At 54.8% G+C, this 17,509-nt stretch overlaps 2 protein-coding genes across 4 annotated transcripts in view; both read right to left on the bottom strand.

Moving 5' to 3' along the window:
* LOC133345471 (nucleophosmin-like) overlaps positions 1 to 2,344 on the bottom strand; it is a 28,156-nt gene extending 25,812 nt beyond the window's left edge. For all 3 annotated transcript variants that reach the window (XM_061556227.1, XM_061556226.1, XM_061556225.1), the window contains exon 1: positions 2,191 to 2,344. In XM_061556227.1, coding sequence (XP_061412211.1) covers positions 2,191 to 2,266 — 76 coding nt within the window. In that variant the 5' untranslated portion in view covers positions 2,267 to 2,344. The remainder of the gene's footprint in view (positions 1 to 2,190) is intronic.
* A 2,152-nt stretch (positions 2,345 to 4,496) lies between these two features.
* Positions 4,497 to 15,656, bottom strand: LOC133345464 (solute carrier family 2, facilitated glucose transporter member 5-like). Its single transcript, XM_061556214.1, has 13 exons — positions 15,566 to 15,656; positions 14,367 to 14,465; positions 13,846 to 14,006; positions 13,539 to 13,663; positions 13,011 to 13,156; positions 12,573 to 12,705; positions 11,817 to 12,004; positions 9,291 to 9,401; positions 8,341 to 8,442; positions 7,254 to 7,329; positions 6,842 to 6,969; positions 6,301 to 6,395; positions 4,497 to 5,781 (listed from the first exon to the last, which is right to left on the bottom strand). Exons 1-13 carry the CDS (start codon positions 15,623 to 15,625, stop codon positions 5,619 to 5,621), a joined length of 1,587 nt encoding a protein of 528 aa, XP_061412198.1. The 5' UTR covers positions 15,626 to 15,656; the 3' UTR covers positions 4,497 to 5,618.
* Positions 15,657 to 17,509: the final 1,853 nt, after the last annotated feature.

The following is a 17,509-nucleotide window of genomic DNA, read 5'->3' on the forward strand; positions in this document are numbered from 1 at the left end:
CCAGATTTCTCGAACTAAAGAGACGATTTGTTCATCGACCCCCCCCCCGCCCCCCCTATTAGGCCACCCTTTAGGCTCATTGGCTTCCTTCTCCACAAAAACGCGCGGTGGTGGGTGTGACGTCACCACGCACGAGCCCCGGCGCTGCGGACGTCATCACGCACACGACGTCATCACGCACACGACGCCATCACGCACACGACGTCATCACGCAGACGCGCGCGTGCGCACAGGCGAAGCGCGCCAGGCCGGTAGCCGCGGGCACGAATGGAACCAGAGGAGGTTCATTTCGTATTAACCTTGTTGCGATGCGCGATTGTAGGAAATCATACACTATAAGAATGAAACAGAAACTAATGCGAGCCCGTACGCATAGTTAGAACGGTTTAATGTTGAGAATGTGTTGTCTAATGCACGAATTTCCAAAGCTTTCTTCGGCTGCAATATACGGCAGTAACATCCTAAGAAGTTGCAGAACCGTTATTATTCACTAGCAACTATTGTGAAAGTGCTCCGGTACATTTAAGGGCGAGTAGTACACTGCGAATGCCAGATTTAGTGAGTTTAATGGCTTTGTGAATTCTTAGTAACGGGTCAGTAGTTTTTGGTTGTTGCAAAGCGCACGTGGAAGACGCGTGGTAGCCAGAGGCTATCTACAGCACAAGCTTGAGTTCAACATTATACACTTAATCAGTCGGTGGGTGGGCTGGCCACGTGGCCATCATATAGCGGTTTCAATTTTTTTTTATCAAAATCATGAGCGTCGTAGCTCGAGTGATACATCACGTTATACTGTTGCGTTGAACCTGGACCCCTCTAGCGTAAAGAGAGGGGTCCCCCTATTCCTTGCCTCGAAGATCAGCAGGTCACCGGCATTGATAAAAAAAACACAAGCCCCGACTGATGATGCGACGCAGTGTGTCGAAACCGGTCGGTTTTTACTGGTAATCAGCCACACGATCTTCTGGGAGTGCATACTCTCAGCAGCATCGAGTCTTAAGATTTAAACCGCTCTACGATGGCCACGTGCCCAGCCCACCCACCGACTGATTAAGTGTATAATGTTGAACTCAAGCTTGTACTGCAGATCGCCTCTGGCTACCACGTGTCCTCCACGATGTGTTTAAGAAATAATTTTATGTTGAGACTATATCATTTCAGAGGCTTTTGGGCGTCATTAATTTAACCCTCTCACAAATTTTATCCAAGCCAAGGTGAAACTTTTGTACACTTACATTCCTAATTACTATGCAATTACACTTTACGGTATATTAGCATGGCCATTTCCGTTTTATGGTCCACTGGGATCAGGGTTTCTCGCCTGATTTAATGCAACATTTTTTTTCTATAGATGTGTAGTTATTAAAGCAATAATACGGCCTTTAAATAAAAAAATGTGCGACGAACGAGTTAATGTATTGTGAATCACTGCCAACGCAGCAGCGACATCACCAAATAAGATGGTAAATTCAACCGGTTCTGTTATTTCCAACTTAAACGTTTTTAAATACGCTGCTTATAAATAAGGTTTTTTTTAACTCGCATTGCGCGGTTATCCATCTTAAAGACAAATAAATAAGCATATATCTGCCATGCATTTTTGCACAAGTCTACAATACATCGTTCTAAAGTTCAGCTGGGCCGGGTGGACACGTGTGCACGTCCAGAACACGTGTTCGCATGCCCCACCACGCGGCTTTAAAAGTAGCTCGCAAGCTACAAAAGAACAACTCCACGGCAACGACACTCGTGTCGCCACCACGCACGGGCGCGAGGGCTCGGATCCAATCTCGAGCTCGAGAGGGAGACACGCTTCTTCAGACTCTGCCCTGCTGCAAGAGGCGGCCACTTTCCGGCCACGCGGCCAGGCAAATCCCAGGCCCCGCGAGCGCGCAGGCCGCGGACCATGTGCCTCGCGCGCAGCCTCTTTACATTTCCCAACGCTGATCGGCAACGACCACCCGAACTTGCGCCACCCATTGGTTCATTTACAGCCATCAACCAATCACAGCACGGACACAATCACCCGCGTGGTCCGCAACGGCCAATCGAAGCAAAATTAATCTTATCCGCGCTATGAAATCAAACCGTGCAGCGACCACTGGGTTTCTACCCAGAGTTTATCTCCGGGAGGCTCCCGCCTCTCGCTGCTGCTGCCCCGGCTGCCCGCTCCTTCTGCCCACCGCTCACCAAAGATGTAGGACTGGGGCTTCGCCACGTCGTCCAGAGACTCCATATCGGCGCTGTCGTCCATGAAGGCGGCCATCGCTCCTGTTGTGCTGCACGCTGCTTGTGGCTCCCACACTCCCCTGCGGCAGTGGCTCTCGGTGGGGACGGGGGCGCCTCTATTGGGGAGGGGCTTAGCGCGGAAAGGGGCGGGCTCTACGTCGTGTGGGCGTGGCTTGGTGGCGGTGGGAGGAGCTAAGTGGTTTATGACCGCATCAATGTGTCTCTTTCTCCCCCTAAGCCTGCTCACTCCTTTTTGTTGCACTCGTTGACATGCAAATTTTGTCTCTAACCCCTCCCTCTCGCTGCCTCCGCCCCCCTCTGTCTATTTAAGGCCACCCCACAGAGACGATCACCCCTCTCTGTACCTGTGTTGCCCGCTGTGTGTATCTTGGTGATATCTGTCTGCTTATATGTCTGTCTATAATTTTTTCTGGTTCGATTTTATGTCGCTATTTCATTATACCTGATGATGATTGCTTGTGTTGCAATCGAAACGTCGTATGTTATTATTTAATTTATTATTTTTTCTTTATACGTGACTTTACCGAAAGAACCAAAGAATAATTCCTGCAGTCACGAAAGCTCCAAAGTTAAGATTGAGAAGGACTTGTTTCAAGGACGTTTTATTCATGTAAATTATTATATTCGTTGGGACCTTTGTTTTGCCAGTACCAAATATCAGAATAGGTTTTACCCTTTTTGCATTATGATACCTTGAAAACGTTTACGTTTGGCGTTTTAACATCTTAACAACTCTTTTATTTATATTCTTTGGGTAAATCACGTAGATGGTTCAAAGAAAATAACAAAAAACTACGACGTTTCGATCACAACACAAGCGATCGTCATCAGGAGATCGTCATCAGGAGATCACTTGTGTTGTGATTGAAACGTAGTTTTTTGTTATTTTCTTTGAACCATCTACGTAACTTTACCGAAAGATCCAAAGCATATAAATTCCTGTAGTCACGAAAGCTTCAAGTCAATATTTAACCTCTTTATTGCCAGCAAGGGTAAAACCTATTATTGTTTTATTATTATTATGCCACTGTGAAATGTGCTGCTCCACGACGAGAGGGCTTCAAGTAACGAGTTTGTGGAGTTTTGCGATTCCTCCTCGGTGAAAGGAGCGCAGTTTGCAGTGGGGTATAATGTGGGTCCGTAGTTTGGAGTGGCACTGCCTTGGCTTGTGTTTGTTAATTGTGGATGTATGAAGGAGATGTGTGCATCGCCCTGATGATGTTCTGATTGCTCGCTCGGGCACGTTCCATCATCATCATCATCAGCTTGGAGATGGAGGATGAGAGGGATAATGTCGTGTAGCCAGGGCCGGGTCAAGGCGTGGGGGCTTTAGGGGCCTCCGCCAGGTGGAAGGGCTTCCAGAGATTGAGTGAAAAGTTATATAATTTGTGAATGCTGAATTTTATTGGTTGTTAACCTTGTAAAAATAAATTGCATTTTCTTTGGAAAATATTACTGGAGGCCTCCCAGTACCTGGAGCCCAGGGGCCTACACAATCTTAACCCGGCCCTGCCTGTGGCTGGAGGGAAGCTATTGCGATGACTTTGGCTTCCTCCATCCTTTTGGTGTTTCTGCCTGCCCCGTGTGGCGGGCCAACTCCCGAGACAATGGAAGCAGAGAGACGTCGCGGTTACCTCAGAGTTTATCTCAGTGACCTCACGGTTATCTTTGACTGACCTCATGGTAACCTCAGTTTATCTCAGTCATCTCACAGTTATCTCGAAATGACCTCGCGGTTACCCTTAATCACGGTAGCAAACTCGCCCCTTTTAAAAGATGCGTTTTGCTGTTTGTTTGCTGGCCGCTTGGCGTTTTTGGCCTGTGGTCAGCAACTGGCATTTAAAAATATAAACAGCGTATTCATTTGTATAACACAATAAACTGTGTAGTGATGCCCTCACTTCGCCAGACACGCAATGTTTCACCCATCGAGAACGTGAACACAACTAGCGCCAATCAACCGTGTGCCTCACTGCGTAATACAAACCGATATCACGCACAAAACTAGAGGCCGCTTTGTTTAAATTAACGTTACATTTTAGGTGGTAGGTCTTCATTTGTTTTGTAAAATCTTAAACTTAAATTCAACTAATGGTTGGGAAGGTACACAGCAGGGAATGACGACGTCACACGGTGTGTATCAAGGGTAATTATTGAAGGCAAACATGGATCAAATTTATTAAATAAAGATGCAAATGAAAGCAGAATGATTAGGATTGTTTTTCTTTATTCGTAATGGAATGCAATAGACCAGTGAACGTGGAACATTGGGTCCACGTTGGCATGTTCCCCAGGAGGCCAGGTGTGCCTTGCGGAAGTTTCTAATGAGTGTAAAATGATCTGGCGTGATAATACGGACGAGAAACAAACATTGTCAAAAGAAATAAAAACAAATTCTTTAAAAGAACACAAGAAAGCATGGCGAGTTGCATACTGGAAAGAGGAACACAAATCAGAGAACAATGCACGCTAGAGACATCACATTGACCGTTAACATTTGCTGACTTGGCCAGAGACATTTTGCTTGAATCGACGAATCACTCCCGGGAGGATGCCCACCGCGGACACGGAGCTCCGAGATGAGCCTGGGATGCAGAAGCGAGATGGGTTGTGGCATCGCACGACAGACGAGGGGTGGCGAAGATGGAGGGCAGCTTTCTATCCAGCATTGGATACACCATGGCTGACGATGATGATTCCTTAGAACTGTTGATTATTTTTATCACCCACAGTATGCGGTCGGTATGTACTGTCTTCATGTATTGTGGGTATTAGAAGCACGACGACGCCTGGCGAATGCTACTGGAACAAATCGCCCCGTAAACACTCACCGTTGTTTTAATATACGGTGGTGGTGAAATGACCTTGTCTATGTCATTCGGCTCTCATGGATATTGGGACTTTACAAACCCATGTGCATTATTGCCACGAGGCTGTTGTTAAAACAGCATTCGCAACAGGTGGACATGTTGCACTGTCATGCATGCGTTCCGTGAGTTGACCCAGCGCATTAATTACAGACATCGTGGAGACCTGATCCTGAGCTGTGGTGAAGGCATGGGACCCCAATTAGTCCATCCTTCAATCGGATGCATTGGTTCTAAAGTTTGTTATTGCATCAGTGTGAGTTGTGTACGCAAGGAGTTTGTTTCGTGTTGTGTTGTGGTGTTTTGTCAATGCAATGTGGCGCTAGCATTTCCCGCCTACATTCGGCATTTCTCCTGCACAGTATCTATGCCTCAGCCTGTGTGCACTCCGCCCCCACACCGCACCGCCCATAAAAGGTTGAAATGCTCTCATGCTGTTTCACGTACATACTGTCTCTCTTACTCAAGATATTTCGCACACATGCTGTCCCTCTCGTGCCTTCACATGCTCAGGCTGTCATACAGGGCCCCGTAGCCGAGCGGCGGGGCCTTGGAGGAGAGGCGGCGGAGTCGGATGGCATGGAGCCACTTGGGTAACCCGGTCGCTCCTTCACCCTCAGCCTGGCTCCTTCGCCCAAACATCTCGGTGATCTCCAAAAACGTCCTGTAAGGAGATGGTCACAGGTTCACGGGGTCAGGGGTCATGGGGTTCAGGGAAGTGGGGGGAACTAATGACCCGTGGGCTGGACACCGTCTGCAACTTCATTTTAGACGTTCTGCAAAGGCCATATGAGGCCTACCCAGATCGCTCGAAGACTAAAGTAGATAGGAGACTAGCATCCTTAGTCATAGCGAGGGGTATACTGGATGTGGCGTGCCTGGTGCAGACATTTCCTGGGTCGCCATCCCAGACAAACCCGGCTGAAAATGAAGCCATGGTTTAGGGTAGTGGTGGGCAAAGTCCATGAGGGTCACATGAGGCCTGCCACTTCAAACCGGCACGAACATCTTTGCCGCACTAATCGGATACTAGAGGGGAGAATGTTTTTGCCCTGGCAATAACACCATTTATTATTTTATCACCGCGCTCAGTCGCTTGCGTTACTGCAAGGGTGGCTCATTCACTCACTCACCCCCTCACCCACCCACCCACCCACTCACCCACACCTCATTTGGCACACACCTGTTGCGCGTCTCGGGAATCACCAGGTAGACGTAGATGGCCGTGAGGATGCACACGGTAGCGAACACCAGGTAGCAGTAGGGGCCCGCGCTCTCCTGGTGGCACCAGGGAGGGGGTGACATCGTGTGGGAATGAGTAGCGGTCAGCGCACTGCGCTACCAACCCGACGACCCGAGTTTAATTCTCACTCACGGCCAATTACAATCAAAACCAGCTCTAACTAGGTCGACTCAGCCTCAAGTTGCGGTGACATCACCTCAGTGCTTGTGCCAGGCTCGGTATATTTTGAGGCCATGTGAAGTGTCGGAAGTCACAGGACAGTCCCAGGTGTTATGGGTTAACTGGCTGAGACGACTGGCAGATGTACCACTTGTGCTCCCAGATACCCCTCACCCCTCACCTCACACTGTTCCCCCTAAACCCACACATCCTTCTCACCCCACAGCTCACATCCTCACACCTCACCCCACACCACACATCCATCACACCGCCGCACCCTTTCCTCTCGCCCTCCCTCATCACCACATCCCTCCCCACTCACCTGCAGGAAGGGGAAGACGAAGCCCACGGTGAAGTTGGACACCCAGTTGAGGGAGCCCCCCACGATGTAGGCGGCCGGGCGGTGCGACTGCCTGAACAGCTCCGCCGTGATGATGAACGGGATCCCCGCTGTGGGGCCCGGGAGGGGGGGAGGGTGGAGGGGATAAAAAAAAGATGTGCAGACCCTGACCCCTGTCAGTGCGATGTCGCCTGACGCTGACAACACCACACTGACCAACACCCTGAAGCCAACCTTGACCATGACACTGATCTTGACAGTGGCCGTGATGGTCAACGTGGACTGTGGAGATGGAGGGCAGCTCCAGGTCAGGGATGAGAGTGAATGACCTTGGGTTGAGGTACAATGATCAGGGGTCAATGGGTAGAGAGATCAGGGGTCAAGTCCCACTGACCTGGTCCAATACAGAATCCGCCGATGATGCCCGCCACGCACGCCACGCTCACGTACGGCATCCACGACACCGTGTCCTGCGGTACACACGGGGGCACGTCTACAGCAACAATAACTGTCGCCATTCACCACACAGTGGCGGTGACGTCAGCACGGCGCTTGTGTCAGGCTGGGTGCACTTTGAGGCCACGTGAAGTGTGGAAGGCTCACTGACAGGAGGTCACGGGATACTGGCAGTGGTACCACTTGGGCTCCCTACTCTGCCAACTTGCTTCTCTGCCCTCCGTTATTGCTGGAGCGCGAATGCCTCCAACCACCCATTAGCCTCCTAATGTGTGGTCAAGATCAGCCTCGTCCACAGAGGAGCCTGATCTTGACACCTCTGGTGCCAGTTGGCAAGTCCACTCAGTTTCACATCCTCCTGTTCCACATGTACCATATCTTCCAAATCCTCTCCAGCCCATGCCGCACCCGTGTAGTCCCCTCTATCCTCTATCTGGCCAAACAGAAGCTACTTGAGCATGTGGTGGCTTGTCATGCGGGCTACGTAACCCAGCCTCGCCTGCCAGAGGATGATGGGACTGTGTTCAGATCCTTAACTAATCGGTGAGCTCCTCACACGATCCAGCCTGGTTAAACCCAGGATGGATCGTAGCCAGGTCAGCCTGAATATTTCTAACTGGCACAGATGTTCCTTGAAAGAGGTCCACATTTAGCAACCTTAGAGAATGGAGGGAATAACTTCGGCCGAAAAGACCCGGAGCTTCGTATGGAGTGATAGGTCAGAAAACTTCCACAAACGCGTGTACACACAGGTACGCGTGTACACGCATGTATACACATCGGCGCACGGGCAAGTGTGTACTCTCCCCGGGGGCGCCACCAGGAGGCGCTGTGACCACGCGAGAGAGGCGCGGCCACGGTGGAGGCGCTGCAGCCTGCAGCAGGGTGGGCGGTGGCAGCCACTAGTAGTAGCCCTAACCAACACACCACTAGTAGTAGCCCTAACTAACCAGCCACTGGCCCTAACCCCACCTCCTCCGCGTTGGGTGTCTAGCGGTGGCGCTCGCGGCCCCGGCGGGCGGCACCTCGAGCAGCAGGGAGAAGGTGATCCCTGCCGAGCAGAGCCCCATGAGCACGAACCCCCCAATGAGCAACTTCCGTCTGCCCAGCCGCTCGATCGTGAGACCCTGGGACACGCGGGATAGACACGGGGGAGACATGCAAGGATGCGCAGGGACACGCGGTGATACACAGGGACATACGGAGACAGGGAGATACACGGACACACGTGGACATCAGTCACGGCCCCATCTCTCGGTGGTGCTTAAAGGAGGAGGTGGTTTCAGAGACGAGAGGAGTTGATTGAACAAGATGGTTGTTGGAGGATTCATGTTTTTTTATGTTTGTTTATGTGCTATGAAGAAGGGCCATTGCGCTGAAACGTCACCCAGTATATATATTTTTTTCTTTAAAGACCACTGTATTACTGACGAATGCGTTGAGTTTGTTGTATAGGATACGGTCGTTTCATTGTAGATGATAGCTTAAAAGTTAGTTTAGGCGTTGACTTAAACGTTATGGGGTGATTTAGGGTTGTTTTCGGCATACATTAAGTTTTTGGGTTGGTACAGGGGTCACTATGCTGGTTTTAGGGGTCACGAGGCTGGTTCAGGGGTCACGAGGCTGGATTAGGGGTCACGAGGCCGGCTTGTTTTGGTCTTTCTCACAAGTTGATCGCGCTATCGGCGTCGCGTCGTCACGAATCCATTCCAGATCCCTTGGAGAACGGCCCCTTCGTGTTGGAGAACGGCCCAAGGAAGTGAATACTGCAGAGCTACCTCTGTGGTCCCCTAACGTGACCTCTGACCCACACAGTAGAGGGCAGCACTAGGATGCTGGCTGACGAAGGGGTGTCGTGAGGCTGGGTTCGGATCGATTCTAGACCACGAGGCTGCTTTGGGTGTAATTCACGGGTCACCAGGATAGAGTGGAGGTCGGGGTGGGGGGATGGTTTAGGGGTCTCGGGGGGCCTCACCCCCAGCACCCCGGCGAGGATCTCGATGCCGCCCGTCCCCACCGTCACGTAGGACAAGTTCAGCTCGCCGATCCCCGCGCTCGCAAAGATGGAGTTCGTGTAAAACCAGATCTGCGGCGAGAGAGGAGGGCAAGGGGCGTGGGTCGAAGGGTCACGGCTGCAGTCATTCGTTGGCAATCCGAGCAGTGAAAGCGACGTTTTACTTGAAAGAAACATCAACAACATGATCCTCAACGCTGGCCATGTCTGTTTGTCAGTCCCTCATTCATGGAATCGGCCGAACATCCCGATACAGCAGGACCCTCCTGACAAATAGGGAGGCTTTCTATTGTAATAATTCTCCACAATAAGATCAACACAGTTCCTTCTGTAGAGTGGGAATTGAACCGATCCTGTTTGTCCTACCCTTGGAACGGAGAGAGGGGTCACGGGGACGTGGGGTCAAAGGGACCCAGAGGGTGCGGGGACACGGGGATACCTCCGGGGACGCGGGGTTTAGGGGACACGGGGGCACGGGAAGAGTAACGGAGCCATGGGGAGATGGAAACGTGGGGTGGCAGACTTAAGGGGGGGACTGGGCCAAGAGCACGTAGAGGTTCGGGGACACGACAGTACTTGGGCACAGGGACACTGATGCAGCGCTCAATCGGCACTGCGAAACAGGGGTTTAGAAAAACAGGAGCATGGTCATACGGGGTCCCAGGGAGACAGAGACCCAGGGGGAGAGGGAGACAGAGACCCAGGAAGACAGGGAGAAAGGGACCCAGGGAGAGAGGGAGAAAGGGACCCACAGGGAGACAGAGAAAGACACACACACAGGGAGACAGGGACCCACAGGGAGACAGGGAGAGACACACACACAGGGAGACAGGGACCCACAGGGAGACAGAGAGAGACACACACAGGGAGACAGAGAGAGAAAGACACAGGGAGACAGAGAGCGAGAGACACACAGGGAGACAGAGAGAGAAAGACACAGGGAGACAGAGAGCGAGAGACACACAGGGAGACAGGGACCCAAGGGAGACAGGGAGAATGATCACCGGGCCGGGAGCCTGGGGCGCCGCGCTCCGTGGTATTTTGGGTTCGTGACGAAGCGACAAGATGAGCGTGAAACACGGCGCGGCCTGCAGCTCCCCACCCCCTCTCCCCTCCCTCCATGAGACAAAGACAAACGCCCTCCTCATCCCACAGATTCAATCGGCAGCAGAAAAAATTGGCATCTTCACATATCTGTCCTTCCACATTAAAAAGAATGAAATAAAATGTTACACATCCCGTCAACTGCGCAGCCTTTTCGGAGTGCAACATTTCAAGCGGCATTTGTTCAATACAGTTTCGACGTGCGGTGTCTCATCAGCAGAGTCAAACTCTGGCTTCAACCAACGCTGGGTGAACTGGCAGATGTTTATCGTCAAGGACTCCACTCTCGTGCAAGGCGTTTCATTTCTCAGGGTACTCCGGTTTCCTCCCCACGTGGATAACAAACACAACTCATCATTAATTGCGAGAAAATAAACTAAACTCTGAGCTATTTTTTATTTTACCAGGTAAGGTCCACTAGGCTATTATACAGCTCTTTTTCAGAAGCGACATGGACACAAGTGTTATCTCAACGAAGTGGCTTATCACGTGGAAATGTATCGCGGCCAAAAACTCTGAACACATTTTGGTTCTAAATGGAGGAGGGAGGCCTGGGTAAGAGGCGGGGCAGTGGACGTCTCTCCTCGTCGTCAGCCAAGGAGGCAGCGCCCTCCTCATTAAGAGTCCCACGACTCAACGTGGCTCTTGCGGATAGATGAGTACTGTAGATGGATGAGTACTGTAGATGGATGAGTACTGTAGATGGATGAGTACTGTAGGTAGATGAGTACTGTAGATGGGTGAGTCAAGTGGACAGGCGGAAGCGGCAGATATCAGGGCTGAGGACACTGCCGGGCAGTGCTGATGGCGGTAGATGGATGAGTACTGTAGATGGATGAGTACTGTAGATGGGTGAGTACTGTAGATGGGTGAGTACTGTAGGTGGATGAGTGAAGTGGACAGGCGGAAGCGGCAGATATCAGGGCTGAGGACACTGCCCGGCAGTGCTGATGGCGGTAGGATAGACTCGTGGCGCACGGTGTGCGCATGTAGCGGTGCGTACGTATGGGTGTGCGTGTACAGATGTGTATCTGTGTGTGTGGGTGTGAGAAGGGGTTTGTATTACGTGTCGGTGTGTGTGTAATATTGAGTAAGTCCAGGCACGTGGTCGACCCAGCCTCAAGTGAACATCGCCACTGGGGAGGCAAAGGCGGCCGGGCGTGGTGCTGGCCACCCACCCCCTTGTGTGCCATGCCGGCCTTCATAGGTTGCCACTCGCTAACACCACTTGCCCCAACAGTCCGTTGAGGCTATCGGGGAGGGGGGGGGGGCTCACAGGGCGCGAACATTCAAACTCCACACGTAGAGACGCCCGATTCGGGGATCGAACCCATGCTGCCTCCCGCTGCGAGGCGCGGGCGCCGCACGCGGAGCGGAGCTCACCGCGTCGATGCCCGACAGCTGCATGCCCAGGTTGATGACCGCCACGGACAGCAGCTGCCAGCGGAGCGAGCGGTCGTGCAGGAGGCCCCATGCGCTCACGCAGCGCACGCCCAGCAGCGACTGCTGCTCGGTGCGCATCTCCTGCATCTCCGCCTGCACGTCGGGCGTGCCGCGCAGTCGCACGAGCGCTGGGGAGGACAGGGGGGGGGGGGTCGGGGTGAGGGGGGGCGCACACCACGGGTCGCACCGCCCGCACCGCCGCGTCTGTTATCGAGCGCCCGCGAGAGAGGGCGACGCTCGCGCGCCACGTGCAATGCGCCGCGCTGCGTGCCGTCGATGTTGTTGATATCCAGGTGAGAACTCGAAGGAGACCAGCACGAGTCTCGTTTGTAGGAGTGACCTGGTGGCATTCGTCCGCCAGTTGTGGGGAGACAATGGCTGCGTGTGTGTGATCCCAAAATGAGAAATCTGTGGGGTGATTTTCGAATTGAGCAAAATTGGACCCTGACGCCGGCACAGCTGAGCCGACTCATGGCCCATGCCGTCACGGGATCTATAAAATCCGCTGTGAAGCAGACGGTACACCCGCAGTACACCCACAGTAATAACCGGTGCGGCTTGCCGGATTCTAACCGCGAACCTCTGCACCGAGCTGCGATCGCGCTGCCGCTGTGCGACGTCACGGCGCTCAACGCGCAGCACCTCCCACCCCTCCCCCCTCTCCCCCGGCGTCTCAGGGCCCCGGGCTCCTCTCACCTCGCCTGGCGGACACGGGGTCCCTGCAGTCGATGAGGAGGTATCGGGGACTCTCTGGGAACCAGGGCAGCAGCATGGCCTGGATGAAGGCGGGTACCATGATGAGGCTCAGGACCAGCGGCCACGACTCCTCCTGACTCGCGCACGCACGCAGGGCATGGGGTCAGGTGTGAGGGCTGCCACACATTTCGAAGACACCACGGCGTCAGACATGGGCCTTCCACGTGTTCCTAACACATGCCATGCACTTAATCGGGGGGGGGGGGGGGGGGTTCTATGGATTTCAGATACACGCAGATATCTGAACGCAACACGATGTTAGACGACTTCCCCCCGGAGCGTCGTTGATGGGGGGGAGGGGGGGGATAGAGAACTGAAACGACATTTCTATCCCCAGGTGAGATGTGGGCGAGAGGGCTTCCGCGGCTTTCCGCTCACCTTGCCGAGGACCTCCCTGAGGCCGAAGAACTGCGCGAGGAAGACCCCCAAGCAGATGAAGATGGAGGGGACGAGCCCCATGGAGCCGCGCAGGTTCTTGGGGGCGACCTCGCCGAGGTACATGGGGACCACGCTCAGAGCGATTCCTGGTGGGGCACGGCGGGGGGCGGGGGTACACAGGGGACAATGCAACAACAACAACAACGCAGCCACATGGGGGTCATGGTGAGAACATTGCCCAGAAACGGAGATGATGGAGACACGGGGGGGGGGGGGGGGCGGGGCAGCAGAGCTGGAGGGGCTCCCGTGGATTCATTTGTAGGGGTCCCGGTGGGGATCCATAGGGGTCTCTCGTGTGAGGGGGGTGATCCATAGGGGTCTCGTGGACTGATCTGTGGGGGGGGGGGTCCCATAGGGGTCCCTTGTGTAAGGGGGGGGGTCTGTAGGGGTCTCGTGGACTGATCTGTGGGGGGGGGGGTCCCGTAGGGGTCCCTTGTGTGGGGGGGGGGACCCATAGGGGTCTCATACCCGAGTGGACCCCCGTGACGAGGCGGCCCAGGATGAGGATCTCGAAGGAGTGAGCTGCGCTGCTCGCAGCCATGAGGGCCCCGGCCAGGAAGACGAGGAGCGAGCTGTAGGCCAGCGTGCCCTTCCTGCAGCCACCACCACCACGACGAGATGATGGTGGTGGTGTTCGTTATATATATGTGTGTGTGTATATATTTATAAAATATCAAACAAAAACAGAGCAAATAACAAGAAGCCCGCTGGCACGGAGACACGGGGACAGGGGGCGAGGGGACACGGGGACACGGGGATATGGAAACAAGGGTACCTGCCGAGCCGCGAGCAGAGGAACCCCACGAGGCAGGACCCCGTGAGACCCCCGATGGCGAACACGGAGACAGTGAGGGAGTAGAGGAGCGTGAGGCCCTCCGCGCCGAGCGAGGCGCCGTAGCGGCCAGCCCAGCTCGAGTTGTAGAACGTCTTGATGTACTGAGACACGGGGACACGTGAAGACACTGAGACACGGGGACACAGAGACTGGGGGACACGCGAAGACACTGAGTATTGGGGATACGGAGACATGGGGGTGATAATTGCTGCTACGTGTAATCGCACTTTGAGTAATTTTCGAGTTTGTAAAACGTGGACCGTGACGCCGCGGGCACACACGGGGGTCCACTCGTCTCCAACGACGTCACCGGCTCCCCCTCTCGTCGTCCACCGCGAGTGAAGCAGACGGCGCGGGGCGGCAGTATTAACCGGGGCGGCCCGTCCGATCCGAACCGCGCACACACCGGTCACGCGGCAAGCGGCGTAACGCGTCGCTGTGACCCGCGGCGCGGACCTCACCTCGGCCGGCGCGTTCACGACGGCCAGGTTGTAGCCGTAGAGCGCGGAGGAGCCGAGCGACACGAGCAGCGACAGCGAGAAGAGCGACCACGTGAGGCGCTGCGGGGGGCAGCGGGGGCAGCGGGGGGGGGGGGGCAGCGAGAGGAGAAGTCAGGGGGTGAGGGATGGGATGGGAGGGCAGTTAGGAGGGGGCATGGGGTGGAAGGGCAGGCAGAGGGGGGCAGCAACAAGGGCAGGGGCAAGGCCGGGTAGGGGGAGGAGGGCAGGGATGGGAGATGTAAGAATCGTCGTACCGATGCTTCCATCTTCGTCGACACGAATTGCTGTGTCGCGAGGGCCGTAGTCCGTCTGGTTGATGCTCAGATTGTTATCTCAGATTGTTATCTCAGATTATTGTTTCGCACCGTACGGAGCAGGGGGTCCTAGGCCACTGCTACGTTTGGGCAATGTGGTGCACTCCCAATGAAGCGACCAGGCCACACGGCGTTTAAAGTGTCGTCTCCAACTCACTCCCAACTGGACTTCTCTGGCCTCTCTCTCTCTCTACTGTGAATAAGGGCCATTGCCCGAAACGTCGCCTATCACGTACTTTGTTTTTGTTGTTGTGTTAAGGCCACGCTGTTGTTGTGTTGAGTTTGTCCCGGTAAAAGTCGTGCGTGAGGACGTCGGAGAAGGCTGAGACGAGTCGTGGCACCGCACAGATCGCGTCAAGAGCCACCTTGCTGTGCTGCCCGCGTCTCGCCACACTCGGAGCCCCGCGGGGATTTGGAGTTTAACAAATCTGTGCGTGACCCGCCAACCCGCGCCTCCACGGCGCTGGATCCCAGCGAGGGCAGGACGGGGGGAGATGGTGGACGATGCTGATGGTGGTGTAGACATGAGTGTCGACGGTGATGGAGACGATGCTGATGCTGATGGTGGTGTAGACATGAGTGTCGACGGTGATGGAGACGATGCTTGTCGTAATGATGGCGAGGATGATGATGTGGAAATGATGTGCGTTGAACTTCTTTTGCACCGTACGTTGCCAACCGGGCTCACTCGACCCGCTCGCCTCGGCGATGATGACAGTCGTGGACAATGATAATGATGTTGTTGATAATGGGGTCGATAGTGCTGATGGCTATGGTCGTGTTGATATTGACAGTGATGATGATGATGTGCAAAGTGATGATGACGCTGGTGGAGTCGCCACTCACCCCGTTGGTCTCCGTGAGTGTCTCCGAGGTCTCCAAAATGCTGTCCGACAGGGAGCCCATTGCCTCCTCGCCTGGACTCCAACCCGCGGTCCTCAACTCTGGGGACTCGCCGCTGAGTCCCCGTGTCCCTCCCCCCTCCCCAGTCCCCTCCCCCCTCCACCACCGAGACCCCTCCCCCCTCCCCAGACCCCTCCCCCCACCACCACGGCCGTGGCTAACATCTGAGCAACCTGCGCCGACCATGCGTGGTGAAGTCTGGTCAAACGCAACTCCCGGGTGGGCAGTTTGGGGCTTTCGTCCAGCAGCGGAGTGGCGCAGGGGGCAGCAGCGCCGAGGGCGCGACGACCCTCGGGTTGCGGCCACGTTCAGGCTCGGAACAAAAACAGCGCGAAGCAAACGAAAGTGGGGAGGGAGGGAGGAGGGGGGCAGGTCTCGTACCCCGCGCGACCATCGCTGATGCGATCACATGACGCGGGCCGCGGTCACGGATTACATTAACAAGGAGCCCCAGGCAAAGGGGGTGGGGGGGATCCTATCCGGGGTTCAGGGTTAAACTTAAAACACAAGACGACAAGAGCTGTTCACAAACGCCCCCACTCACCGGCCCCTGCCCCGCAAGGGGCATTCGCAATCATCACGATCCACCACGTGCTACCCCCCTCGCCTCCCTGACCCCCATCTCCACATCCCGATGCGATGGAGCAATGGGAAGGAGTGGGGGAGGGATATAGAAGAGGAGCTGCAGGTTGCAAGGGTCGCGTGTCGTCCCCCCAAGCACTGCCCCCCCGATCGACCAGGAGAGAGAACAGCGCCTCGCTCGCTACCCTGAACTCTGCGGCATAACCCCGACCCTCCAAGCCCAGGGATGCCCAAACCCCCTCACCACCTCGCGACGTGTGGGGAGACATCGCGGATGTCACGGTGTCATGCCGGCCCGAGAGGGGCACGGCGTGCGGTGTGGCGACATCGCGGGCACCACGTGGTGTGGGTGCAGCAGCGGCCCTGGAGGGGCTCGGTGAGCGCTGACTGACAGCGCTGGGTGGCACCACGCTCTGCGGTGCAGTGCCGACCCCTACAGGATAGGGTTTGAGAGTGTCGGCCACAGGGAATGGGGTTACTAAGGGTCGTGGCAATCCGGTTGACCCCAGAGGACACGTGACCGGTTAAGTCTGCACAGGGCCCCCAGGTGGGGGCTCGGGGTGGTCACGTGTCAGGGCCGAGATCCTGCTCGAGGATTCTGGAAGGTGGGCGTGGCCAAGGGGCGGAGTCGGCCACGCCGTGGAGGATATAAGCCGGGTCCCCAGAGGGAGCAGCTGCTGTTGTTCATCCTGAAGAAATCTTCGTCTACATCCTACAGTCACCAACACGTGGACCTGGACCCAAGCTGTGGCCTGGTCCCTTGTAGCTAGTTACCGTGTACTTAGTGCAGTTAGCCTGGTGGTCACCACCATAGGTAATTGCGTTAAGGGGTCGTGACCCCGTGTGTCGGTGTTAATAAATGTGTTGCCTCCAAAGAGAACGTCTGTGAAACAGTTGAATCCACTACACTTGGCGATCTAAGCAAGTAACGCAGTGACGTTAGAACACGTGCACACCGATCCCAATCCCAATCAACAGCACGTCACGTGTTTAACAATGATCGGGCGCGTGGAGTGAGTTAATTTCTTTGAATATGGGGAGTAAAATGGCAAACGTGGAGAGACGTGGCGTAGTGGAGCGTCGCTAGGACTGGAGTTTGGAAAACTCCGCTCTAACCCCTGATTGTAACACTACCCACTAACGCCAACTCGACCCCTTAACCCAAACACTGTCGTCAAAATCAGCGTCCTTCATTGCAAGGCAACACCCCCCATCATCATCACGCTGCTGTCAAACCCCAATGGTTTCAAAAGTGTGGCAGCCCTCACACTGACGACGTCTATGTTCCGTTTGGAATTGGTAAAA

Source organism: Lethenteron reissneri, chromosome 22 (genome assembly GCF_015708825.2).
Source record: "Lethenteron reissneri isolate LAM-NWPU_2019-01 chromosome 22, ASM1570882v1, whole genome shotgun sequence".
Taxonomy (NCBI): domain Eukaryota; kingdom Metazoa; phylum Chordata; class Hyperoartia; order Petromyzontiformes; family Petromyzontidae; genus Lethenteron; species Lethenteron reissneri.

Coding starts and splice junctions, on each gene's coding strand:
- LOC133345464 (XM_061556214.1), bottom strand. CDS start 15,625: ATGGGCTCCCTGTCGGACAGCATTTTGGAGACCTCGGAGACACTCACG. Junction 13,157..13,538: donor CGTCACGGGGGTCCACTCGG/GTATGAGACCCC, acceptor GTGCCCCACCAG/GAATCGCTCTGAGCGTGGTC. Junction 6,970..7,253: donor CGGATTCTGTATTGGACCAG/GTCAGTGGGACT, acceptor CGGGCCCCACAG/CGGGGATCCCGTTCATCATC.